This window comes from Thermobia domestica, chromosome 8 (assembly GCF_964235325.1).
Source record: "Thermobia domestica chromosome 8, izTheDome1.hap1.1, whole genome shotgun sequence".
Classification (NCBI taxonomy): Eukaryota; Metazoa; Arthropoda; class Insecta; order Zygentoma; family Lepismatidae; genus Thermobia; species Thermobia domestica.
Window position 1 is genome coordinate 64,169,680 of NC_137461.1, and position 27,681 is coordinate 64,197,360.

At 35.6% G+C, this 27,681-nt stretch overlaps 1 protein-coding gene across 1 annotated transcript in view; it reads left to right on the top strand.

The window, feature by feature from the left end:
* The window catches only part of LOC145692965 (homeobox protein aristaless-like), a 529,461-nt gene that overhangs the window by 403,943 nt on the left and 97,837 nt on the right, over positions 1-27,681 (top strand). Inside the window, exon 2 of the mRNA XM_081768560.1 lies at positions 19,106-19,757. Within this exon, the coding sequence (XP_081624686.1) occupies positions 19,106-19,757 (652 nt within the window). The remainder of the gene's footprint in view (positions 1-19,105; positions 19,758-27,681) is intronic.

Genomic DNA, 27,681 nt, shown 5'->3' on the forward strand with positions numbered 1-27,681 from the left:
ATTGTATTAAGGTAAACGCACCGGATTTCGACAGGTTAAGGACCTTTTTCAAAATCAATTGCCTATTGTGGCCATAATATTGATCGGTGTTGGCCCATTTTTTTCCTTGAAATGTACAGTCTCTACTAATACTAAAAGTCACTTCAAGGCTCAAATTCTAATGTTAAAATTTTTTATGAAACTGGAACTCGCCAATGGAACCCGAATTCGACACACTTCACCTGGTTTCGACAGTTGCGGTACCTGAATTCGACACCTTCAATTATTAAACATTAAGTCGGCATTATTAGTAGTAGTAATCTCTTCTCAGCTTCAAATATTGTTTTATTATTATGCAGAAATTATCAGACGGGCAAAAGAACACAACTTAAATTTTCTGAGCTGAGTAGTTACTTCGATGATCCTCAATTCGACATGCTGGAACCTGATTTCGACATTCCATGTCGAACTGAGGTTACAACTATCGGAGAATTATGCAACAAATAGCTTTATGAAATACTTTGAACATACTTGTACGTTTAGATATTCAGTTAAAATTATATTTGCACTACTGAGCATGAATTCGACAACCTTGTCGAACTCCGGTTCACGTTACAAATAAAGGCTCGTGTTTTCGACAACCCCCCGTTCATGTTACATCACAACCTTTGTCTTCACAGAAGAAAACAAAACGCACTGATTGAAACTCATTTACAACATTAAAGTACCACTATTTGCTTGAAGCAAACCTAACTTTAATAAAAGTCTTACGAAAATAACCTGCCATCTTATGATTTTCTTAAGATTATGTGTTTTTTTCTCGAAGAGTGTATCACACGCACAACAATGTACTTCTTTTCTCCATGCGTATTACTCATCTACTGTAACCGCACTTTTGACACGAGAAAAGACACTCCCATAATGTTGCCACTTCTATTCACGATCGCAGGGATGATATTTTACGCTTATTTCACAACATTTAAGCACAGGTATGTCGAATTCGGATGCCTGTCGAATTCAGGCGCGTTTACCTTATTATTATTATTATTATTCGTTTGCTTTAATTGAACAGCTTAATCTAGCACAAATGATCGTTATTAATAGAGTCCATTGTATGAAAGGGGACAGCAATCGTTTCAAATTAAAAATGAGTACTATATATCCGTATCTCTTATCAGATAAAAGATAACACCCAGATTATCATTAGTAGACCGGATACTATCTATCATTGATATTCTCCTCTGGTGCCATATTTCAGCCAAATACTGTACTATCAGGTATCATTGACGTACACGGAATTCCGTCAAGGGGGAGGTTTAAGCACTCAAGTTCATATAGTTTTAGAACACGCGCAATTGTTGTATGGTACATGTCAGATTTTCCATAATGTCTTGTTAAAGGGCAGCTATACCCAGAAACCCCCTTGCGTACGCCATTGTCGGATATCCTGTATCTAGTTATCTGGATTTCGGTTATTAGAATAGTTTGGACATTCCTAAGTCTAAATACTCCCTCTGTAAAGCAAATTGAATTATCTTAACATCAGAAATTGTGCCCATTTTCCAGGTATAAGACGCGCCCTATTTTTTTTGTATACAGTTCTGACGGGGAAACAGATTCACTGTATATCATAAAGATTTTTAAAAAATATCAAATTCATATTTTAGCAAGAAACAAACAAGGAGCTAATTATGTTTAACTAAGTGTAGAATCATACACGCGTCTATAGTGCAAATGCGTCCAAAGAAAAGTACATCTGTGTTTGGTGCGTAAAAGATGTTAAGTCCAAAATGGTCTAAACGTTTGAACTTAAAAACTTTTTTTTTGTAATACTTTGTGGCGCCAGCGGTATAAAGCGTTTAGTAAACTTTGTTTTTTTAAGACTTCAAACAAGCAGAATATTTTCAATCCCAATCTTTGTCAAATGACTACGGTTTATGATTTTTGGACTTTTTGGATTTTTTGACCTTTTACGCAGCAAGCATAGAATTATATGAGACGATGATTAAGACAATTGTATCCAAACTACATTAATGAGTCACTGAATTGTCCGTAGCTGGAATGATCTTCCATAGCGTAAGCAAAAAGGGAAGACACCAAACAACACAGAATCGGGAATACTTATTGAAATTGAAATAATAAAAAAACTCTGTATCGGTATATAAGACTCACTACTTCTTGAACTTATTCTCAAAGAAAAGAAAAAAGAAATAAAGAAAAGTGTGGCTTATACACCGCAAATAGAGCATTTTCAACAGTAGTGACATCTATCTTATTAGTGATGATGTAAATGTACTGTTGCTACTTTATCATTCGCAATGTTGTGCTTAACATACTCAGGTAAGTAGCGTAAATGTGCTATTAATGTACCTTGATTTCTTTTATTAATTACTATGCTTTTAACCTTTTATCTTTCTCTCTTTCAAACTTTCCATCTTGCCTCTCTCTCCATTTCTGTTGTGATTACGAAAGAAACTGTTTTCTTTTATGTACTCCGCTCTTCCTTCTTCCCTTTCTTCTTCTTGTATGTTGTAGTAGTATGACAACCTGCTCTTAATACAATTGCTAACTTGACTGTCTTCGTCCCATCCCAATGCCACACAAAAACCGTGCCGCATGCCTCGCCTAATCGTAACAGGAAGGAAGAAACTTGTTTCGCGCATTATGCTCGACGCCATCAAGACGCGCACAAAAAAAAGTACATTTATTCATTTGTTTCTCTCATTCCAAGTATAACCTGACCAGGATAGCAGTGCGGTTTTTGGAGGATGGCGCTGTTGTTGTCTTTACAGCAGTTTCTTGGCAAGCGCGGTGAGACAGGGGAGCAGAGAGTTTCACTCTGCAGTGTATCCAACGGTTTTTAAAAGTTGCAGTTTAGATGTTATGCATAGCATAATCTCTTTCCGCTTAATAAAAAACGCCGTAAGTTATGTGATTGTAGTGAACCATTCCTGCAACAATACAGATGTATTGTGAGTAGTGATATATGAATGGAAATTACCAATTTAAGAACAACCCAGCAAAATTGACAATTCAGTGAGCTTCTACCGTGTATTAAAAAGATTGTATAAAAATTGATTACGTTTTATTCGATGTCATTATGAAACAGGAGCAATCTGTAAAACGCTGCTTTCGTTAGTTTGTTCGCAAGTTAATATGGAGTTATATTTTTTGTTGTTGATGTTTTTTGCTTGTTACTTAAGACGTTCTGCAAATAACATCAATAACTTTTGAAACTGTCTTAACTTGAGCCAAGGGCGGATACAGCCTGAATGTTTGGAGGTGGTCGTTCGAAGCCAAATCAAGGTAAGAGTGTATTGCAAAAAAAAAGAAGAAGAAGTAAAACAACTTTAGAAAAGGAGAAGTAGCTATTGTCTGCAACTTCTAGAACAGAAATGACCACCTGCAATTTCGAAGGTGGACATTTTTTGACCAAGAACGCCAATGTAAGTAATTTCTTGCAATTTATTACTTGATTTCTGCAACGTAAAACAAAAAAAAGTAAGTCCTACCTATTTTAGGTTTTATTTTACATTTATAATACAAAGGTGAAAATTCTTAGATTTTATTTTTAAAACAAAAAATATCCTATTCTGATCCCCGATCGCCCTCCCCCACCTGTATCTGCCCCTGCCTTGAGCGTATACGTGAAGTGATTTATTACGAACAGAAAAAAAGAACTGTGATAGATTGATTACAAGTAATCCGGTTAGAAACACTGCTGCTTGCATTTTAGTTCCAAAACCGGCCGCCCGCACTCGTTCGCTGGTCAGGTAATAACAATCACATGATTTACGAACAGAATTATTTACTTACTTACTTTGAAGTTTCCTTTTGAGGGAGGGGGACGAAATAATTGAAGTGAGGAAACAAATACAATTATTAGAAATGATTTTAATGTAATAGCTAACGAGTGTATTGAATGACTAGTGTAATTTATCTTTGCTGAAACTGATTTACTGCGGGTGACAACAAACACACACACACTATATAGTGCATGTGTAAGTGTGTGGTTAATTTTTTCTTAATATAATCTTTGATTTCTTCACTAATAAACTTGTTTCAATTTCAGGAAAAAAGTCACTCGACTGAAATTGGACAACATAACAAGCTGTTAAATACAGCTTTTTACACCATAACAAGAGGAGGAGGACGAGGAGGAGGGGATCTAAAAATTTTAGGCATGCCAAATTTTATTTTCCAAAAAGCTATACTTGATTCACTACAGTTTAATCTTCCTTATCAACACTGATTTTCCTTCTAGAAGACTCTTGTGGAAATATACGGTATAAGTAATTTAGATTCCACGTTACACTGTAGAATCAGGTCATTCACACATGTTGTAAGAGCGATCGTCGTCATTAGCTATTCTGCTATTACTGGCAGATTACTTGTCGCAACTGAGAACCTTCCACACTTCACGATCTTCAGCTTATTTCTTTGTCTTCTCGTACGATTTTTCTGTTTTGATATCGTTCATTAATTGTAGTTTCCTTCGCCCCCTCCGTCTCTTTCCTGCCACCATACTATCTAACACATCCCTCACGATACAGTTAAAATTCTTAGCCAATGTCCCAAACAGTTTCTCTTCCTCTTCTTAATAATTTCTAAAATTTTTCTTTTCTCCCTCACCATTTCTAACACCCTCTCATTCGTTTTCCGATCGACAAAACTAATTCTATCCATTGTTCTCCACACCCACATTTCAAACGTTTCCAGTTGTTCTTCATAACTTTTGCGTAAACTACAACTAAGCAAAATTTTTAAGGAATAAAAATTCTCAATTAGAATTCTCGTGTTTCTTGTCTCGTCTCAAATTTAAAAAGGTATTTCTCGTCTCGTTTTCAAAGCGAGATAAACAATTTCGTTTCCTGAGTTAATACTAATAATCAGTAATTACTATAAATAGACACATTATAACATGGCGAGAAGTGGTTTCTGCCACGTTGCCTCCCATTCACACAACCAGCACGTAAAACATAGACAAACACACACACATACACACACACACACACACACACACACATATATATATATATATATATATATATATATATATATATATATATATATATATATATATATATATATATATATATATAAAGAGTGTAATCATTATTTTCTAAAATTTCAAATATTTAACTCCAAACATTGCATGACTTCCAAAATTTAACCAAGAAAATTTTTGGAAGAATATTCAAAATTCAAATGACGAAGCGGTTAAACTTCTTGCATTCATAATCTGTATAGTATTCAGGAATCCAATGGAATTCAAACCAGATTATCCTGAATTCTATTTTGTCCCAGTCCCTTTTCCTCAGTTGAACGAGGCGAATAGGACCCTTAAATCTAGTATTTTCCAGATCTTTCCCACTGTTGGTAATTTTCATAATTATGATTCCAGTATAAATTGATCTTCGCAGGCTCAACATGGAATATTGTTAAATTCGACATTATTAGCGTGTAACCAAAAAAAAAAAAAAGTCCAAAGATGACACATATATCAATAAATACATGTCACATATATATATAAAGTGTGATCAAAAAGTACGGTGAATGTAGCTGCACAGTGACATCTATCGATGTTGTATTCATTTCAACTAGTAAGCCCGGTAGCCTAAATCTCTGGTACAGTCAGTGTCGAGTTTGAACGAGTTGTGACGTGTAAGTTGGCTTCCAGAGGCAGAAGTGTGAGAACATGTAACGAGTGTCTATCGAGCACCAACATTAAGAGTCTTCATCCCGGCGAAATTAAAATACCGCTAATTTTACAGTAATTATGTGATATCTTCAAATAGATAAAAGATAATCGAAATGTGGAACAAGAGCGCCCTAGACAACATTATTTTACATAAGAAACCGTTATCACGACTCACTTATCTGCTTTTGATTTCGAGCCATTTTGAAAATCGGCATTTATTTTCGCGTTTCTAAACAGCTGAAAACTGAAAGCCACTAGGTCACTTGTGATAACGGTATCTCACGCAAAATAATATTGTCTAGGGCGCTCTTGTTTTATATTTCAATTATCTTTTGTCTATTTGAAGATCCTGTAATTACTGTAAAATTAGCGGTATTTTAGTTTTGCCGGGATGAAGACTCTTAAGTTTTGTTCTAAGCTGGAAGAAAGGACCAAAGAAGCTCACGAAATGTCAAAATCAGTGTATGGCGATATAGCGGTGGCACTAAAAAATGTTTACAAGTGGTATGAACGATTCAAAAGCGGCAAGTAGTAGGCTGAAAACAAGCAACGATCGAGACGTCCTTCGACGTCAAAAAACAGATGAAAACGTGCAAAAAACTGGCACCAATGATTTGTTCAAATAAGCGAATAACTATTCGAGAACTTTGCGAAGAAATAAACATTTCGTATGGCTCCGTGAAAAGCATTTTAACCGCCGCTTTAGTGGGCAAATTGCTTCCTTTTTCATCACAAAAGCGCGCTGTGCTACACCTTACTTTTGATCCGTGAGTTTTTGGTCGAAAAGAGAACAGAGCAGCAGTGAAAGCTATGATATTGAAAAAATATGTGAATAGCAGTTTTTTTCTCAACTCGGAAAATAAGTGGTATGGTAACTCAGTCGAATGCTCACCTCTGGTTCGATACTGGTTCTGCGTTAAATCGAAAGGAATACAATATCTGCAACAATACGATAATATGGAAGATATCCATTTTTAACAACAGGCTCAGAAGGCCGCAGGTTCCCCATATCTGCTCTTGATAAATAACAGAATCAGGTTCTTTCTTTTCTTTTCTTTCTTTCTTTCTTTTTCTTTTCTTTTCTTTTTTTCTTTTTTTCTTTGGCAAGATAACCATCTTAAAGTATTTAATATATTTTGACTTTGGAAAATAGACGTGAAGACTTGATGACTAGTTCTTTTTTCTATTAATTTATTTATTTTTTATTTTATTTGTTTTACAGATTATTGATTTTATTTCTGTAATTAGATACATGACAACGCTTATTATTTTATATTTCATTCGGAAAAATTGATATTTTCCGTGTTCTTAAATATGTATAGTTTTGTTGCCTTAGTTGAGTCCCTAGGCACCTACCTATTTGCCTAAATAGATATTCTACGTTACTAATCAGTAAGGATTTGTTTTGTGGTATGTGAAAGCAGCGATTGTAATAGGAAAGTATCATCTTAGTGTTATTTCAGTATGTGATATTTAGGAGATTCTCTACTATTGCTATAATATCCACGTACTATTCACTTTCTGACACAGTAAGCTTAACGTAAGTATAAAATTTATTTCTATACAAAATTATTATATGAATCTTAAACTTTAGTTAAATGTAATATACATGTATGATAAGGTATTATGTACATTTTAATAATTACGTATGTTCCATTTCGTTACGCGTGTTCATTAAATACCATAATACATGCTAGGCTAGTTAATTTTTTACACGAATATTAGAAAGATTCGGAACATATTTTCTGCACTCGTGAAAACAAGAATTCGATTGTACACCACCATCATGCTCATATTTGTTTGGTTTTGTAAAGCATGTTTGTCAATTATTCATTCTTCTCCCTTACTTCCCACTTCTACGTCACTTACCAGAAGGAGGAATTAAAAAAAAAAAGTTGAGTCAAGCGCTATTGGCAAGAAGGTGGAGAAATTTGTAACTTTTATGGAAGTAGATTGCAAGTATTTGTTAAGTGGCTGCAACCACTTGTCGATAATATGACAAGATAGGAGCGATGAAGGTATGAACTTCACCTTCCATGTTAAGAAATAGATGATCCTTGCTATATATCTTAATGCTACTGGATGCGATTGCAGCGCTTATGTAACCACAAACGTAAACCGTTTATTTTCTTTCATGTTACATGTTAAAAAATAGGAAATTGCACAACCATGCAACCTATTGCAGTAGCCGCTCCTGCTGCGTAATATGTTTAAACTCAATAATCAAACTCAAATGCAGTTAATTATACTTGGCTTGTACTTACGTTTATTTTATCTGCAACTTTATCACTTTCTGCTCAAGAAAACGAAAAAAATTAATTGTTTTTTTTTTGTTTATTTACAAAAAAAGGAAACAAATACGTTTACGGAAGTTCATTGTGTATACATTACAAACGAAAATTACAAAACTTCGGAATGTTCGTAAGTTTTGAAAAGAAAAAAGTATGACATTGAAAAGATAAAAGAAAAAAAGAAAAAAAAGAGTCATTACAGGGTAATCTGCTAACGAAAGGTCTTTGAGTTTTTTTTATCACTTTTTTAAAAAAGAAATCATGTTACAAACTCATATTTGTACAGTTATGTTCATAAATAATACTTATACTACAAGGCTCTAATGATATAAAATTGAATTAACTATCCAATACTCTCGGAGACTATCACTAAAACATTGACCCATATTAACTTCCGTATATTACTGTTAAAGATTGGCCTTTTGTGCGTTATGCTATAAATACTAGAAATTATATGTAATAAAACGCATGACCTTGTCTTTAAAATGTTTACATTATGGCTATTGGCTAAACGCAAACCTCACTTTTTTTCTAATTTTAGTGAGTAACTTATGAATAATAAGTGAATATTATATGCTAAGTGGATATTCATATAATAAATAAATATTATATAATAAGTGAATATTATATTTATATGAGATTATATAATTAGATATTCACTTAATAAGTGAATATTATAAGTGTACGATAATATTATGTGATAAATGAATATTATATAAGTGCATATTCATATAAGTGAATGTTATATGATAAGTCAATATTCATATAGTAAGTGAATATTATATGATATGTGAATATTCATATAATAAGTGAATATTATATGATAAATGGAAATGCATATAGTAAATGAATATTATATAAGTGGATATTCATATAATAAGTGAATATTATATGATAAGTGGGTATTTATATAATAAATGAATATTATATGACAAGTGAATATTCACATAAGTGTATATTATATGACAAATGGATATTTATATAATAAGTGGGTATTATATGATAAATAGATATTCATATAAGTGGATATTAATGTGAGTGAATATTATCAAGTGGATAATCATATAATAAGTGAATATTATATGAACTAATTATTATTTTCAAGACTCTCCGTACAGTCTATAAATTTGGATGGCCAACAATTATGTCGTCATGATCTGCGCACCCAAATTACTGGTCTGTAAGAAAAGGTACCATCACCATGCGCCCTGAAACATTACCTACCTTTCTATTTCTAAAAACATTGTTAATTCTTGTTCGACTTTACATATAAGAATTTTTACATTTGTTTTAGTTTCATTGCCTTCCCCTCCCCCACGAGAAAACACACACACACACACACATACAATAGTATTAACAAGTATATGTTTCTTGCTTCCCTGTCACTAATGGCCACTATTTGTAATGAGAACGTCCAGTCTTGAAATGCATTAGTTCACACGTACAAAAGATTTTTTTTTTTTTAATTTTGTGGGTGACAAAAGTTCACACCAAGCAAAAGTTTCATTTCTTTTCTTAAAAATTGGTTATTTCAGTTGCAATTTTTGTTCGCTACGAGACGAAAAATCAGGTTTTCTTGTCTCGTTGTCATAAATTTTGTAGAAGTCTTGTCTTTTTCTCTTCTCATTTTATAAATTCATGTATAAAATTTGTTTGCTTAATTTCATCTAGAAGTTACCTGAATTCACGAAGATTATAATATAACAACATTTAAACCATATCCATTATTGGAGTATACTGTATAACGACTTACGTATCTTTCAACGTTGATAATGCTCTTCATGATGTCTGTGCAATCAATTTATAAATTTGTATGATAATTCTTATACTCTGAATCTTGTAACACTAAAACAACGTTTGAGATGTAAGACTAGTGTTGCTCACGAGACTCGGGGAATTTCTTGTCTCAAAAACGAGACATTAAGTATCATGTTTCTTGCCTTGTCTCAAAAACGAGACAAGAAGTGTCATGTTTCTTGCCTTGTCTCAAAAACGAGACAAGAAGTGTCATGTTTCTTGCCTTGTCTCAAGAACGAGACAAGAAGTGTCATGTTTCTTGCCTTGTCTCAAAAAAGAGACAAGAAGAGTCATATTTCTTGACTCGTCTCGAAAACGAGACAAGAAGTGTCATGTTGCTTGTCTCGTCTCGAAAACGAGACAAGTGTCATGTTTCTTGTCTCGTTTCGAATTTGAAAGGTACTTCTCGCCACGAATCTTCCTGATCGAGTGTCATCTTCAATGGAGTTCCTCCTCCCTCTTAAATTCGGCTGCCCATTTCTTCACTGTGGCGTATGAAGAGGCACTATTACCTAAAGTAGCAACCATGTCGGCTTGGTTCTCTTGCGGCATTAAACCTATCTTCTGAATATATTCCAAAAACAGCTCTCGCCTTCAGTTTCTTCATTTGCTCAGAGTTTGCTCACTCTTCTATCTTTCTGAACCTGTAACAACGGAAGAAAAGTTAATACTAATACCAAATTTGATATGACGTCATAGAAAGATTCAATTAATACGTCCTAAAAGTGTTACGTGTATGGTTCTAAGATTTCTTAGTTAAATGCTAATATTGTGGAATTTATTTTATTGCAAAATTACTTTAGAAAATGTTTATAAGGTAGCATTCTTACACTTTTTTCAAGCATTTTGTTTATTCGGAATTTAATTTCCTACCTAGACTATATGAGAAGTATGTCTAGGTAGGAATCGAACCGAGTATCCCGCACCGAATGCAAGAAATATTAACAAGTTAATCACGAGAAAAACTGTTCTGATAAATCTGTACACTTTTATCAGAACATATTGTGTTCTGATTATTACAAGGAAAACTTTTGTAGTCCCCACTTCTTTTTTTTAATTTTCTTTTTTTTACTATGTATTATTGTATTGTTTTCGCGCGTGAGTGTTAAAACGGAAGCGTAGAGCAACTTAGAGATTAATTGGGCCTACAATTTTATCGATTGTTAAATAATCGATCTCGTGTTCGCTGACATTGTGGACACGCACCTCTCAAAAACTTGCATACATCACGCCATTGTTTTGGCGGTTGTACGCACGCAACCTGTAGAGAGAGAGAGAGAGAGAGAAATGATTCTGTCTTGTTGAAGAAGGGGAGATGGTTTACCTAAAGCTTATAAACAGTAGTTAAACGTACTTCAACACTCTTTGACTTGTGTTTCTACAATGAAGAGATAGATGTTATCCCTATGTGAAAAGAAAGGAAGTGTAAACCATTGATTATTTATCATACTCCCTTTTATTTATTTTCTTTACTATAATTGAAGGGGTCAATGGAAGAAGGGACTATCCCACAATCTTGCGAATTGGAGAGAAATGCTGTTAAAGTAGTTATGATGTAGAAACAAATCTAAGTAACGTAGTAGGTATTTTAGTTTGTAGGCGTAGATACAGAATGCTGTTGTATATCCCACAATGAATTTGGTTCAGTGAGTAACACTAAATTACACTAGCTTACGTATCAGCCACAAAACTAATTTTTCGTGGAGGAGTGGGCTTCACCTTTCTTCCACCAAGCCCTTCAATTGGCTTTATTATATGCTATTAAGACATTAGTGAAAAATATTGGTTTTCTCGTATTTATAACAATGCAGAGGCCATAAGTAATATCCTTTCATCAGTGTTGCCGGTTGTCTGTAAACCATAAAATCATAGTGTTTCTCTATAACTGTGACAGTTAATCTGGTAGAACTTCTTTTCTTGTTAGTTTATTCTTGTATTTCACCTTCGTATATTCAATTAGAAGTTTTAATACTTCGCAGACTAGGGATGAGCACGAGACGAGTCGAGACAGGATTTTCCTGACAAAATTCGAGTCGAGACACGGCTCTTCCAATAGAGAAATATACATTTTTCGAGTCGAGACATCACTTTTACAGCACATTTTTGAGAGACGAGACAGTCACAAATCTTGTCTCGTGCGCATCCCAATCGCAGACATACAAATCAGTCAAGAGTACTCAAAAAATTTTAAACATGTAGGAGAAATAGTGTAGTGAAATGCTTTTAGATACCTTATTACATCACACTCTTGTTATTCACCGTAGAGCTTTCTAAACTCAGCATTTATCTTTTGCATCCTCGTTTACGCGCATACTCACCATCGCTGATGCGCCTTCTTCCTACGGACGCACACCCATATTACTACACGGGCCCACCTTCTACGCTTGTGCTCTGACTTGGTTATGTAGTTTTCTTTCTTTTTCAGCGGCAACCCAACACAAGTTAGTTCGTATTTTTGCACTGTTGTTTACATGGCTTATGTTCCTACTCTGTATTTATATCCACACTGCAAAAATTGCCGAAACGACTTTTAAACACAGTAGGGCACTGTACACATTTCCGACTCTCTTTGAACACCTCCAGATGACACATATTCACCCCTTGTAGATACTGGCCTGTCCAAGTATGTCTCAGATGTATATACAAAATGTGCAAAATGTGTCATCATGTTATTTTCACTTTGCCGAGAAGAAGTGTTTTAAATATGTCACACTACATACTGTTTTCGGAGAATGAACGCTTTTGGACACGCGAAGCACATTTTATAAACACACACTTGATATATTTTTCTTCTCAAGATATGTACTAAAAGTGTTTAAATGCTGTTTTATTTTTTACAGTGCATATAACATTTAAGCCCGAGCATCCAGGAGACAGTATAACGTAACTGTAAGAATACCGAAGATTGAGAAACTAATTTTCAAGCAATTTGTCAAGTAAAACATCCTGGCTCACCTAGGAATATATCTTATTTCTTCTGATTATTGCTCCCTCGCGGCTATGTGGTTAGTATACGGGCTTTCAACTCAGTAGATTGGAGTGGGACCTCCTCAGTGTAGTTCGGATATCACTAGGTCCACGTTTCATAGCCACAGTGCTGAAGTTGGACGTTAAAATAAATAAATGGAATAAATAAAAACTTACAAACTAATTACTTCTGTTTATAAGGAAGCTATCGAAGAAAGGTTAAGTTCATCTGACAAGACTTTTACCTATTGGAATATTGCTCATTCAGCCGTGGAACTAAGTATTACTTAAATAAATAGATAAAATATTACCAAACCAAACATGTCTGTTACAGTTTTGGCAATATATCAGACATCTTATCTGACGTCAATTACCTAATATTACATCCATTAAAAATATCACTAATTTCTTATTGTTATTATGAACCAATGTAGAAGTGCTCAAATTCCACCAAGTTCAAGTCCAATGTTAGTACAATCACTAGCATAAATTCACTCTGTACGTTATTCATCCAGTCAATGAAATATAGTTTTAGGTACTGTGCACAGAATTGTGTTCAGAGATGAATTGAATAGGGTCCGAAGGTTAGAAAAATATATTTTCAGTTAAATTTCCCATATTTTATACTTAAACAACCTAGCGCAGCGAAAGTGATTGCAGAAACGAAAAATCTGCTATAATAGATATACCACATTGACTTGACGCCTAGTCTTTCGTTCCAGGCGCTGCTATCGGCTGAAGGAATTCCACTCCCTTTCGTCATCCGCTCTCTCGCTTAGCAACAGTTGAATCCTTATTGGCTCAACGCTTGGGTTTGTCGAGGGTGTAAGCTTTAGTTCGCATTTTTGCCACGGATCAAGACATTTTGGCAGCACTATAGTAACTTCTCGGAAAGCTTAGTCTTCGCCTTAGGTGAAGATGGCTGGAAGTTAACACAAAGAAAACTGCAATACAATTGGTTAACTTATTTTGAAACAATTGATATAAGAACATGTAGGGAGCATATAGTGATATTTGTATCATATTTTATAGATATTCAATGAAATGCTGGGCAAAAAAGAAAGATGAGAGTAGCATTCGATATATATTTATTTCTTTAAATGAGAAATAAAAATGGCTTGGATAAGAAAACCTATTTCAGAAGAAAATTGTATTCATAAAGTTGCAGGAGAAGGGGAAAGAGGGAGGAAGAATATGATTATCATCAATATATCATGGTAATAATTAATACAATTTCCACAACATTACTAGCGCATAACGAAAAAATCCGAAGATGAGACATACACTTCGTATACTAAACGATTGGTCTAATTTAGCTGAGCAAAAAGATGTAAGTGGGTGTGAATCTTAATGCACAGTCTTCCAGAAAATCAAGAAAAAAACTTTTTTTTTTTTTTTTTTTGTAAAGCTGAAAATTGATGTACAATAATCATGCCACTTGTAAAGATGAAAATGATACTGTGCTATACCCCTATCAAGCTTTCCATTATGACGCTCACAAGATGACAGTAGGGCCTACTAAAGTACATAGTTAATGAACTATAGCATAAATTGTAATTTTTGTTCAATTATATGAACAAAATGACACGCTTGATGCGTAGTTTTTGAGAAAATCTTAGAAAATACTAATTTTTCTCACGCTATAAAGTATTGTGTATCGTTCATTGTCAATGTTCATTGATAGTTTCTATTGTGCTGGAACAGAGGTTTTATTTTATTTATTTATTTATTTATTTTTGTTTATGAATTCTTACGTTAAGACAAAGGTGTTACATTAAGAGGACGTTAAGACAAAGATGCTAATGCAAGAAGAGTGTGAAGACGATTGCATTCTTTCGTTAAGACAAAGGTGATAGTGCAAGAGGAGCGTGAGGAGAATATGCGTTCTTAGGTTGAGACAAATATGCTAGTGTAAAGAGACATTAAGGCAAAAATGCTAGTGCAAAAAGCCTGAAGAGGATTATATTTTTATGTTAAGACAAAGGTGTAGTGCAAGAGGACGTTATAACAAAGATGCTAGTGCAAGAAGAGCGTGAAGAGGGTCGCATTTTACATGAAGACAAAGGTGTTAGTGCAAGAGGAACGTGAAGAGGATATGCGTTCTTACATGAAAACAAAGGCGTTAGTGCAAGAGAAGCGTGAAGAGGATAAGCATTCTTACGTTAAGACAAATGTATTAGTGCAAGAAGAACGTGAAGAGTGCATGCGTTCTTACATGAAAACAAAGGCATTAGTGCAAGAGAAACGTGAAGAGGATAAACATTCTTACGTTATGACAAAGGTATTAGTGCAAGAGGAACGTGAAGAGGATATGCGCTATTACGTTAAGATAAATATGCTAGTGCAATGAGACGTTAAGACAAGTGGCGGCTTTAACGGGTAGGCCGGATAGGCACGGGCCTACCCTAAAATTTTGAGCAATATATAAACGCTAAAAGATATAATAAAAAGTAAATATATTTTCCACTATTTATATTAATGGTAGATGATTATTTAACAAATAGCATAAACCACTACTGTAAAAGTAATTTCTTACTGTCATTAATTAATCAAATCTGTATATGTATCCATAAGCGAGGGAGTGGGTCTACCCAAAACTAAAATCCTAAAGCCGCCCCTGTTTAAGACAAAGATGATAGTGTGAGAGGAGCATATAAATCCTTACGTTAAGACATAGATGTTAGTCCAAGAGGATGTTAAGACAAAGATGCTAGTGCAAGAGGAGTTGAGTTGAGTTGACTTTGAGTTTTACGTCCCGTTCAGCAGCGAGGCTATATGAGACGTGGACCTACTGATTAACGTGGAATCCGAACCACATGAGCTCCCGCCGTAGTGCAAGAGGAGTATGAAGAGGATCTGCATTTTAAAGTTTTTACAGAGATAGTGCAAGAGGAGCTGGAATGATGCTTGGAAACATCACTACGCGTCAAATATCCTGTCAGAGATGAGAAAAGAGCCTACCTATGAAGATGATAGCGCATACTCAAATTTTGCATAATGATAAGGGGTTCGATTGTTTGCGAAGAATAATGTATCTCAAAACGAGATCCAAAATGTCAACAAACGTATAGTTTCTGCAGTGATTAAGAAACTATAATATGACATTTATGAGTATATAGATAGCATTTATGGTTAGATAACAAATAAATTTTAATTTTCTCTTGTTAATACAGTAGTAAGCAAATCTACACTTAAGTTTACTGTTCATTGTTTCCAATGACAATGGTTACAAATGTAGCATTATATACACTTCGAATCTGTTCAATACAGAAATAATTCGTATACTATCATTTTGGTTATTGCTTTAGTAAACAAAGGACTTTTTAAGAACAATCAAAAACTCGAGTTGGTAGAAGAGGTACCAAGGGGAGGGGGGATGAGAAGCGAAACGTAGAAAAAAATAACAGTGAAGCATCGGGCGCCGTCACTCTAGACAAGATGCGTGTTTTACTAATGGAAAGCTTATCGTAGTCAGGTTGACTTGTATGTAACCTGTATTTATATACGTATATCTCTGTGTATACATTGCCATGCGACCAGGTCTACTCGACTCTTGTGTGTGATAAAGCTTTTATATGCATTAAAAAGCATTTCAGAAGTGTTTCTAAAGAAAAAGTTAAAAAAAAAAAAATAGGAAGAAGACCTGCAGAAGGTAAAGAAGAATGAATGGCCGATAACACGTATAACGCCTCCCCCCATTTCCCCTATTCTTCTGCCTCAAACACATATAAAGAAGACAGTGAAAGATTGTATAGAAAAATGTATGAGACATGTTGAGGTCAATTAAGAATTTGTGTTTGAGTGGCTTTTTCGGGACGAGAAACAAGGGGGAAGGGGGTGACATCGTTAAAAGTGTGTACAGTAAAGACAAGGTGACTAGAATTGTCGTGAACACGAAACGAAACGTGGTCTGTGTTGCCATTCATTTCGTGGTTAGAAGCATACTCTCTGTGCGGTGCAGACAAGAAAGAAAACAACAATAATACACCACGTACAAAAAAAAAAAAAAAAAAAAAAAAAAAAACTTACGCACGCAATTTTAGTAATAGTTTTACTCTTTTTTTTTCTTTTACAGAAATCGCATTTTAGTTTTATCGTGTTTTGCTATCTTCATTGGATTATCAATCATCACAACCTGTGTAATGTGTCTTTGTTTGTTGCTCTGTTGTTTTCGTCATGTCCCTTGAGGAAAAAGTACACCGTTGAATACTGTAAACGTCCATTAATTCTTTGAAAAGAACATAAAATGTAGATTGTGTAAACCAAGACTCATCTAGCGTGCATATAGCATATTAATGTATTTTATTTGAGTTCGTGACAGATCTATTTTAGAAATTCTTTTTTTGCTTTTTGCCATTGATAACAATAAAAGCCATATTATTGGTATGTATTTGGATATACAGTATAGGCTATAATACATAATTAAACAACCATACAAACTAACAACTTCACTGATAATATCATTAGAAATGTAAGACAATATCAAAATACGGTTATTATACGTACGTATAGACGTTTCAAAAGAACGCTATTTTATGCAGTGAAAACGATAAGAGATGAAGCATTAATTACAGTAGCTTGACTGAAGCACCGCAAATAAAGAAACTAGAATTACTTTCATTTAAAAGACACTAGTGTTAAACCTATCGACTATAATAGTGTTCACGGTGAGCGCATTGACGTATCTAGAATGTAAAAACTGGGGGGAGGGGCAGCCAGAATTCGGACTGTGATAGGTATATTATGAATTTACTCAAATCATTTTAATTTGAAATCCATTTGCACACTTTGTTATCAGGAACTTAATAGATATATCTGCGTAATCAACTGTTATCTCTCTCTCTCTCTCTCTCTCTCTGTATATATATATATATATATATATATATATATATATATATATATATATATAGATAGATATAGATAGATAGATAGATAGATAGATAGATAGATAGATATAACTGTTAATTTTTGCTTCCTGTATAAAACAAGAGAAAGCTCACACCTTTGTTGCTTTTTGTCATCATTTTCTTATATTTCACTGCCAGCAGGCAACAAATAATTGTGATCCATTCAAAAACTAATACGTCTCTGTGTTAGAAAATTGATTTACAACTTTTCATGGGTCCTGTACAGGTTTCCAACACTTAACTCTCTCCCAGTGGATATTATGGCTAGTTTGGATGTTTACATTGTGGACTTCAAGTGTTGTTTTACACATTGCATAATAGAAAAATTGCAGCTGGAACTATATCTAATGTTTCAAAAAAAAAAAATCCAATAAAAAGCAACACTTACTATAAACTTTAAAAAATATATAAATAATAGGTTCAATTATTTTTTCATTGAAAAGCTGGGAGGGTCTAGGCCTCTCCTGCCCAGGAATAGATCCGCCACTGATTGAGCGTATCTTTTATCTACAGCTACAGAGACACTTTAGACATTAGTGAACCACATTTTCCCCCGTTTCCTCCCGGATTCTCATTCGACTAATTATTCCTATTTTTACGGCCCATATTTATGCTTTATAGGCTAAAGAATTAGTAATATGAGAATGTTGGAGATAACGGACCCCGAGAAAACCCACGGACACGATGTTGTGCACCATAAACTTACATTACCTGGCGGATCGAATCAGGGGCTTCTCACATGAGAGACGAGTGCTGAGTCTCCATCAATCCTTTTGTAATTATTCCCCTTCATTAATAATTCGATCCCCTTTAGCATAGCGAGCATGACGTAAGACCTTAAATTTAAAAAAAAAAAAAAAAAAAACGATAGCTGGGAAGCCAATTTTTATTTCCAGTCTTCAGCAGACGGATACACCATCTGTCCAGTATATTTTTATATTGGGTACTTTCTACATTCGAATGATATATGGAGACACGTTGACTCAATACTAGAGCGCACATTGGTGCGATGGATTCCTGGTTCGATCAGGGCATGTAAGTTTGTGGTAGACATCATTATGTTCATCGTTTTCTCCCTAATTCTCATTCCACCAATTTTGTCGTATACTCAATTACCTTTATTAATTATCCACCCCCTTTAACGTGAAGGGCTTAATCGTGGAACATTAATCTTTTAAAGATTTCCAATAGTCTGTGATATATTTTAAAATAATCTAATTCGGGAAGTAAATATAGAAAATATAATTAATAAAATAAATTGTATAAATGATGAAAATTGTAAAACAACAGAGAATTTAATTATGTATGATTGATATGATAAAAAAATGTTATAATTCGTATAAAAGTCATGTGTTTATTGAAGCAAAGATTTCATATTATTGTTTCTTAATATATGTATTTGAATCTCTATCTCATTTTTTTTATTTGTCTTTAATTAGTGTACTATTTTGTGTATTTTACAGATATACCTGGTATAACTGCAAACAACGGCTGCCGAAATTCGTCAACGACAACTGCCACCACGGGAACCGGAACCACCAGTGCCAATGCTGTTGTTGTGACAGCGGACGACGCCGAACGACGAAAATTTTTGTTGAAACATTGCGAAACAACAACAATATTTCGGGGACGCCCAGTGTGTACGGAACGTCCTGAGACTTCGAGTGGAGTGATTACGGGCTCCTCCGACGGCGTCATGGGCGTTTCCGAGAAACCCGAAATGACCTGTGTAGAAGACTCGGCAACAATTAGTGTTGTGGACTCTCCTCCGGCTTTAATGTATATTCGGCGAGATGTCGCAACAATTAGTCCTGGAACCAAAGATTCGTTGGCTGCAGAATTGTCCAGTAGGTCACCGTCCTCAACTTTAGACGCGGATGACAAGGACGATGTTCTGACTCCATCAACGGCATCTATCGGCGAGGACAAGAAACATGATGGATCAGCGAGTGTTGCGGACAATATAAGTATTTCTGAGAACAATTCCGAGGGAGAGTTGGATGACTTTGCCCCTAAAAGGAAGCAAAGGAGGTATAGGACAACGTTTACTAGTTTTCAGTTGGAAGAACTAGAAAAGGCATTCGCTAGGACTCATTATCCGGATGTTTTCACACGGTAAGTCATGAATTTTGTTTTCTGCAACCCTGTTTCTTTCCTTAGTTTAATTAACACTAAAACGTATATATATATATATATATATATATATATATATATATATATATATATATATATATATATATATATACACAGTGGCGGATCCACGATATGATCAAGGGAGCGGCTAAACCATAGTTTGCCGTTTTATCCAGTGTAAAGCAGGATTGAAGCCCATTTTATCAAGTGTAAACTTGAGCGTCAAGGGGGAGCTATAGCCCCTATAACCCTCCCTTGGATCCGCCAATATATATATATATATATATATATATATATATCTGATAACGGAAAAATATTTATAGTTTTCTTTAGTTTCAAGAAATAGAAGGAAAGGTGTTTGTTACAATATTTGGTGGTTGTGCAATGCGACCTCCTTTGTAATTTCCCCTCCTCCCTTCCAGACAGCTAATGGTAATGACAAGTCAGTTCATTCCGCATTGGCTGCTCTTGACGGAAGACACGTTGGTTAATATTACATTTTTATAGCTATAAATCAAGAAACAACTTATCTGCGGGAAGAAAACTTTTATTCAAGAATTATGGCGATTATAGCTATAAGTTCTAGTATTAGTAGGAGGACATTTTGTCTCTTTTATATTAACAAAATATTCTTAATACTGTATTTGTGTAGGAATATTAAAATTATAACCACGCCTAAAAATATTAAAAGTATAAACACGACTGATAAGTGCAAGTTCAATTAGACTTTTAATACTGAGTTTTAGTACATTTCTAAATATACCATCTCACTACAAGGAGATATTTCTAGTACGAGGCGTGCTTTTGAAGTACCGTTTAGAAATTCGCCCAATGCAGCGCTGTGGTCAGCACGCCGCGCATGCGCGCTGTGTGCCTACATCTGTTGGCAAGCCATAGGCACCATTACTGAAACATTCGACCGTGTTTACGTTTGCGTGCGAGTAGTTAAAATGCCTCCACCGATCGAGAATCCCACCGACTGTGAAATACGCGCTGTGATTCATTTTCTTAGTGCTAATGTCGTGAAAGCGGCTGAAATTCATCTCCAGATTAGTGAAGTGTATGGAGAAAACATTATGAGCAATGGAGTGGTATAGAAATGGGTTAGAGCTTTTAAAGATGGCCGGGCCATACGATGGTCAACTTTCTGCACCAAGTCTTCAGTGATTATCGTTTGCGTTCCTTATCGAAAACATGCGCGGGATGTCGACCCCAGCGCTGCAGCGGCCGAATTTCAAATTGGTACTTAAAAAACACGTTTGTATTTACCTGGCAACATTTCCTTTGTACTCTAATTACGCACTAGAACACAAAGAACACCTCTTCAGTGAGGATTACTTGATATATTACAATTTTCTTCCCAATGAGATGGTGGTTATTTTTCAGGCGAATAGTATATCTAACAAGGACTTCATGTTTTGAAATGAACTAATAAATGTTCAATGAACAGAGGAGACAAGTAACTTGAATGTTAACAACTATGTACATGTTTGCATAACTTGCACTATATACAAATATGTACAGATTAGTACGATCGTATTGTATCTAGGACAAATTTCCTGAAGAAAATTAAGACGCATAAAGGTTGTCGAGAGATCGATATTCGATCGTAATATCACTGCAATATATATCGCCATCTTCATTTGTTTGCAATTCCCATGTCAATACAATTATTCTAATACTCATAAGGGTTCATTACAATAACGTGTCTCTCTTCTTTTCGGTATTGGCCTAATTGCAAATCAAATATTCGTTTCAACATAATATGTTGTTTGCTTAGTAACTTATTCTCGTTACATCGTGCTAAGTATACATAAAAGTAGTTACATTGTGTATACTTAGAGGTTCTATATTTGAATCTATGTATGCAGTATTTAGTGTGAATATTTATGTATCAGGGCTTGATTGGAAACATTCATTACTTTATTCCGAAAATGTGATTTCCTTCAGAGTGAAAAAGAACCATAAATAAACAGAAAGTACGTGTTACGACTGTTTACTTCTGTAATTACAGGAAATTGCATAAATGCAGTGGGAATATTACAACAAATCTATGAACACGAAACATATTATTTTGTATATTTCCTGCTATTTTACCGTAGTTGATGCTTTGATATTCATGTTATCTGTGTGCATGAGGAAATAAAATATGATGTCGCATTTTTATAATGTAATGTGTCCTCATTTTTAAAATTTCCGGATTTAATATTACAACAATTCTCAGGAGGGATAGAACACACTACATATGAAATATAATCACACACACACACACACATTTGGTAATGTGCTGTAGGATTAAAAATAATGCTACAAGGAAAACAGTAGTGTTGTCCAAATGACCACATTATCGGCTGTTTCGTCTCAGAATAATGTTCTGAAGATTCAGCCTCGTCTCGAAAAGTATGTACATGCTTCTACAGGAAGACCTCTTTCTCGTCTCGTATCTTGAAACCAAAATTCTGTCTCGCCATACCAGAGTTATCAGGTTCGTAACAGCAAATTTCCCCTCCGAGGCAATGTAATTTCTCAATTAGGTACAAACATTTTTTCTCAATCATAATACATATTTCTTTTGACCACTGAAACATTCAAGTAACAGTGATGCCATGTGTCACTGAAGGACCACATGGGGCTCTATTTCGTGTCGGTTTTCGTCGGTACGACATAAAATTATGGTTTTCTGACAGGAAATTAAACACATATCACGGGAACGAACTGGGTCTGCACATCGGCAGAATTACATTTCACTGATAAGATGCAGTAAAAGAGAAGTATGAAGCTTCAGCTGCAGTGTGTTAATTGTCTCTTTGAAAACTCGGCAGGAAAAAATATATATTCTTAAAAATAGTATTAATTATTTCTTCTCGTGGAGCTCCTTCGTGGCTAAGCAGTTAGCGTACGCGCCTTTGGCCTGGGAGACCCAGGTTTGATTCCCGGCGAGAGCTCATGTGTGGATTCCATGTTAATCAGTAGGTCCCGTCTCATAAAGCCTCGCTGCTGAAAGGGACGTTAGACTCAAAATCAAATCAAATGATTACTTCTTGTGCTGGATCTAAGGGTAGAGAAACAATTTTAAAAACTGGTTCTGAGAACCTGAGAAATTTTAAAAGTCGATTTGATCGAACAGGCGTGAACTGTTTAAATGATACCTCTGCATAAAGTGAAGCTACGGTAGACTTCAAAACTGTGTTGATTCAATTTTGAAACCGGAAGTAGTAGACCTATAAGTTCGGAAATGGTACCTGTTCTTGGAACATTGAATTCCTTATATAAAGGAACGCTTCTTGCTATTTATTTCCCTTTATGGTCCATAATAACAAACGTTGAAATTTGAAATGGTTCATTTCTCTATTACTTCTGGCTTGAATACAGGGCTAAAGAAAAAATGAAACCAATTTTGGGGGACACTGAATCCAAACCTACAAAACCTTTACTTCTATCTCCCACAGTTTTTGCTCTAAGCAGATCAATATTGAAACCGGAAATGCTAATAGATTTCTTCCACTTCCGGTTTTAGTAGAGGGACAAGTGCTATATTGCAATCGTTGGAACAAAAAAATTGATGATTTCCTACTACTTCTGGTTTGAATAGAGAGTTATGGGAGGTAATGGAATGTATTCGTTATTATTGAATTCATATCCAAAGTCCATTTCTGGCTATCTCTGATATCTGCCTACCAACGGACGAAAATAGCCGTTCTATTGGACTTAACATACTTATTTGGCCTCGCGTAAAGTAGTCGCTAACGCTCTTGCCTTCGGTGCGTGCGGCCCCGGGTTCGTTTCCCCGTGGGGGCACTCGGCCGAACGGTTTTTCAAACCAGCCACCCTGAATGAGGTTTTCCTGGGTTTTCCTCATTCACACCAGGCAAATTCCGGGGTGGTACCTAACTTATAGGTCCCAGGCCGCTTCCTTCCTTCCCCAATCCTTTCTTCCTTCCCTCTTCCCTGATACTCTGCTCGCTGAGGGACGTGATCCCTCAAACGTGACGGGTTAAATGGCCTTAGATGCCGAACGCCCAGAAATCTAAATCCTAAATTTCCTTAACACACTTATTCATAGCATAGCTTGGAAGTTTAAACACACACAAACACGCATATATAGTGTTGCCACGAGACGAGACATTTCTCGTGTCTTGTCTCGTCTCGTTTACGAGACGAGACACGAGACGGGACAGAACCCTCTTAGACGAGACACGAGACGAGACAGAGTACTTGTCCCGTCTCGAAAACGAGACGAGACACGAGACGAGACGAGACGTCTCGTGAAATGTCTCGTCTCGTCTCGTGTCTCGAAAATGAAAACGCTGGCGGGAATGGCCAGGATTGAAATTGAAAGTGGTCATATAGATTGCAAAAGGAAAATCCCCCTTGTGAGAAAACATGTTGAAAAGCCTTCATAGAAAAGTGTCCTCTGTCTATTGAATGAAACAATTGTGATACATGAGCTTCCAAGAATATCATCCTTAATGTCTTGTCCCCAATTCCCCTTGCTGTAAACTGAGGAATTTACCATATTTTTAAACCTGCTATAAAATGTATATCCTATATTTTTACTAATTCCTTACTCCCATGAAAGAATCCTTGGGAGGATATTCTCTGCAATTTTTTTCAGACTGAAATCCTTTTATCCCGTACGATTTGCCCCCCTGACACAGTAAGAAAAAACAAATGTTGTTAAAATCCATACACATGTCCCTTCCGGGACTCAACCCGGGGCTTCAAGCCGATGGTCTATCGCCGCAGACCGCTCGGTTTGGTATGAAGATGTACGTTGTATGATTGCGAATAGATCCCGACAATATAAGGAACTTTATTGCCACCCAAAAATCAACTTTATTTTTAGCCATTACCTAATCTGGGTGTACTGTCATGAGTTTGTTACACAAACGGGGCAAGCACCACATAGTAGCACACACCCCGCGGTTATGGGAACAGATTTGAACCATGGAGGTGAAGACTGGCCCCAAGCATTCTTTCGTCCGATGTGTCATTCAGTTCCCATTACTATGGCACTTTAAGTAGAGCTTAGTGTGCAGTAACATATAAAATTTCAATCAAATACTTTCCATTACTCAATAAAATTATTTGGTTCCGAGCTTTTTTTTAAAAAAAAAAAATAATTGCAACAAATCTAAATATGCTAAAATGGAAAGTAGTTTTTGGATTGTTATAGGTTAACACTGTGAAACCTAAAGGCTGGAATATATGAAATCAAAGTGTACACACATATCTATCTCTCTATGTATCTAATATATCTTTCCATCTCTCTCTCTCTCTCTCACTATATATATATATATATATATATATATATATATATATATACACTATAAAGCAAGTGGGCTGATAGTATACGATAGTGTCGGGGATGATGACACCTTTACATCGAACTTTGCCTGTCGTGTAAACATTATTTAACATTAGTGTCTTCATCTTCGAGGTACCTATGAGCAATTTACTGTATATTCGTGTATTGAAACTGGTGAAACAAATTTCAATGTTTTAGAATGTAAAAAAAGAAGCCAGGGTCGAGAAGCCTCAGACAACTAACAGCAAAGATATATTATCTTGTAAACTATTTGTCCTTGACTTGTGAGCTTATTTGAATTTATTTTTAAGACATTTAGGCAACTTTGGCCGAATGGATGATGATGGGAAAATTAGTGGAATGAAGAAAGAGGTAGGATACTAGACAACTTCGAGAAAACACACACATTCGAAAAATGAAATGAAATCTTTGAGTTTTACGTCCCACGGTTATGCCGTTTAGGCTAAAGGAGACAGTGATGATGAGTAATGAATGAAATGGTTGAATGAAAAAAGTGGGAGGAAACGGGAAAACAACTAGAAAACCCAAGCACACGGTGTTTGTCCACCACAAAGTTCACTTGGCGGGGCTGGGATCGAACCCGAGACCCCAAGCACCAGAGGTGAACGCTCTACCACTGAACCACCTCGGTTCCCACACACATTCAATGTTTGTCCACCACAAAGCTCACATGGCACTAACCGAGACGAACCGACTACCACATACACCAGAGGTGAAGGCTTCACGGTGTAGCTACCGTGACATTTCTTGTCTTGTGTGTTCTGGGTAATACTTGTAACTTGCAAGGGAAGAGAGGGAGATTATATATCGAAGTGGAAGATGGTTTATATATCAATGGGAAGCACTAATGACTCCTATTGCAAAACTGTAATAAAAATTTTCCGAATGCATATACTATGCGAGTTATATGGATATATAAAGTGTCCAGATAATCCGTTTCCACCCCCTTGAAATCGCAAACGATAAGACAGATGCCAAAACTGGAAAACATGGGTTTGATCATTTTAAAAGTACAACGTATCAAAGCAAAAATTCTTGTCACAAGGCCACCCGCAGTGTACTGGGCGGGGTCCAACTCAAAAATTACAAAAGGTAAGGGGGTCAAGTAGCATATCGTTCGAAACTTCTTGGGAAATGAAAGAAGACGGAACAAGTCTCAATACTCTAAAATTACCTTGTGCAAAATGGCGACCGGTCAAACTCTCAGCAAAAACGTCATTGTAAAGTCGATCGCCACCCCCCAAAAAATCCTGAAACGGTGAGGCAGATGTCAAAACAGGAAAACATGTGTGTCATCATTTCAAAAGTACAATGATTGGAAGTAAAAATATTTGTCTCAGGGTCCTCCACAATGTCCCAGGCGGGGTCATGTTCAAATTGTTCAAATGGCAAGGGAGGTCAAGTAGCACATCGTTTAAAGCTGTTATTAAATGAAAGCAGATAGAACAAGTATGGACGCTCTACGATAATACTGTGCAAACATCTTGCATTTTAGTTGTTGTTTCTGTACCGGGTTTTAGTTTATTTTCACTTTAATTCTTGTACTCAACGGAAAGAAAGGAAATGCCCCTACTGTGTGATTCTGCTCTTAATATCTAAATAATATAAGCTATATCTATATAATAGCCCAATAATATCTAAATAAAGAAAAAATAATAAAATAAAAGCAAATTAAGACATAAAGAAAAGAAACAACAACATTTTGACTTTTTTTTAGTATAGAACTGACTAGTTAACATATAATGTACTTCCACGAACATAAATAAGTAGAGGTTGGAGCCATCAGAAGTAAAGACTCTTACCTCTACTTATTTACGTTTATGACTGCACAACAGTGGTACTTATGCTCGTTATCTGGTTTATCAATTATAAAATGATTCAAACGAAAGAATTCCTTGCACCAGGAAGAGTAAATACGTACAAATGTCTCAGAATAAAAACAAGTGCCGGTTGCAAAATGGAAAGTGAACGTGCTCAGAAAATCGAAATGAAGATGTACATTTTGACCGGCCGCCATTTTACACAGGGTAATTTTAGAGGATCGAGACATGTTCCGTGTTCTTTTATTTCTCAACAGCTTTATTTGACCATATTTGCCATTTGAAAATTTTGAGTAGGACCACGTCTGGAACCTTGTGGAGGACCCTGGGACAAACATTTTTACTTTCAGTCATTGTACTTTTGAAAAATGACACACATCTTTTCCTTTTTTTGACATCTGTCTTACCGTTTCAGTTTTTTTTTCTTTCTTTCGAGGGTGGCCATAGACTCTACAATGACGTTTTTGCTGATAGTTTGACCGGCCGCCATTTTGCACAGGGTAATTTTAGAGAGTTGGGACTTGTTCGTCTTCTTTCATTTCCCAAGAAGTTTCGAATGATATACTACTTGACCCCCTTACCTTTTGTAACTTTTGAGTTGGATCCCGCCTGGGACTCTGCGGGTTGCCCTGGGACAACAATGTTTGCTTTGATACATTGTACTTTTATAATGATCAAAAACGTGTTTTCCAGTTTCGGCATCTGTCTCATCGTTTGCGATTTCAAGGGGTGGAAATGGATTTTCTGGACACCCTGT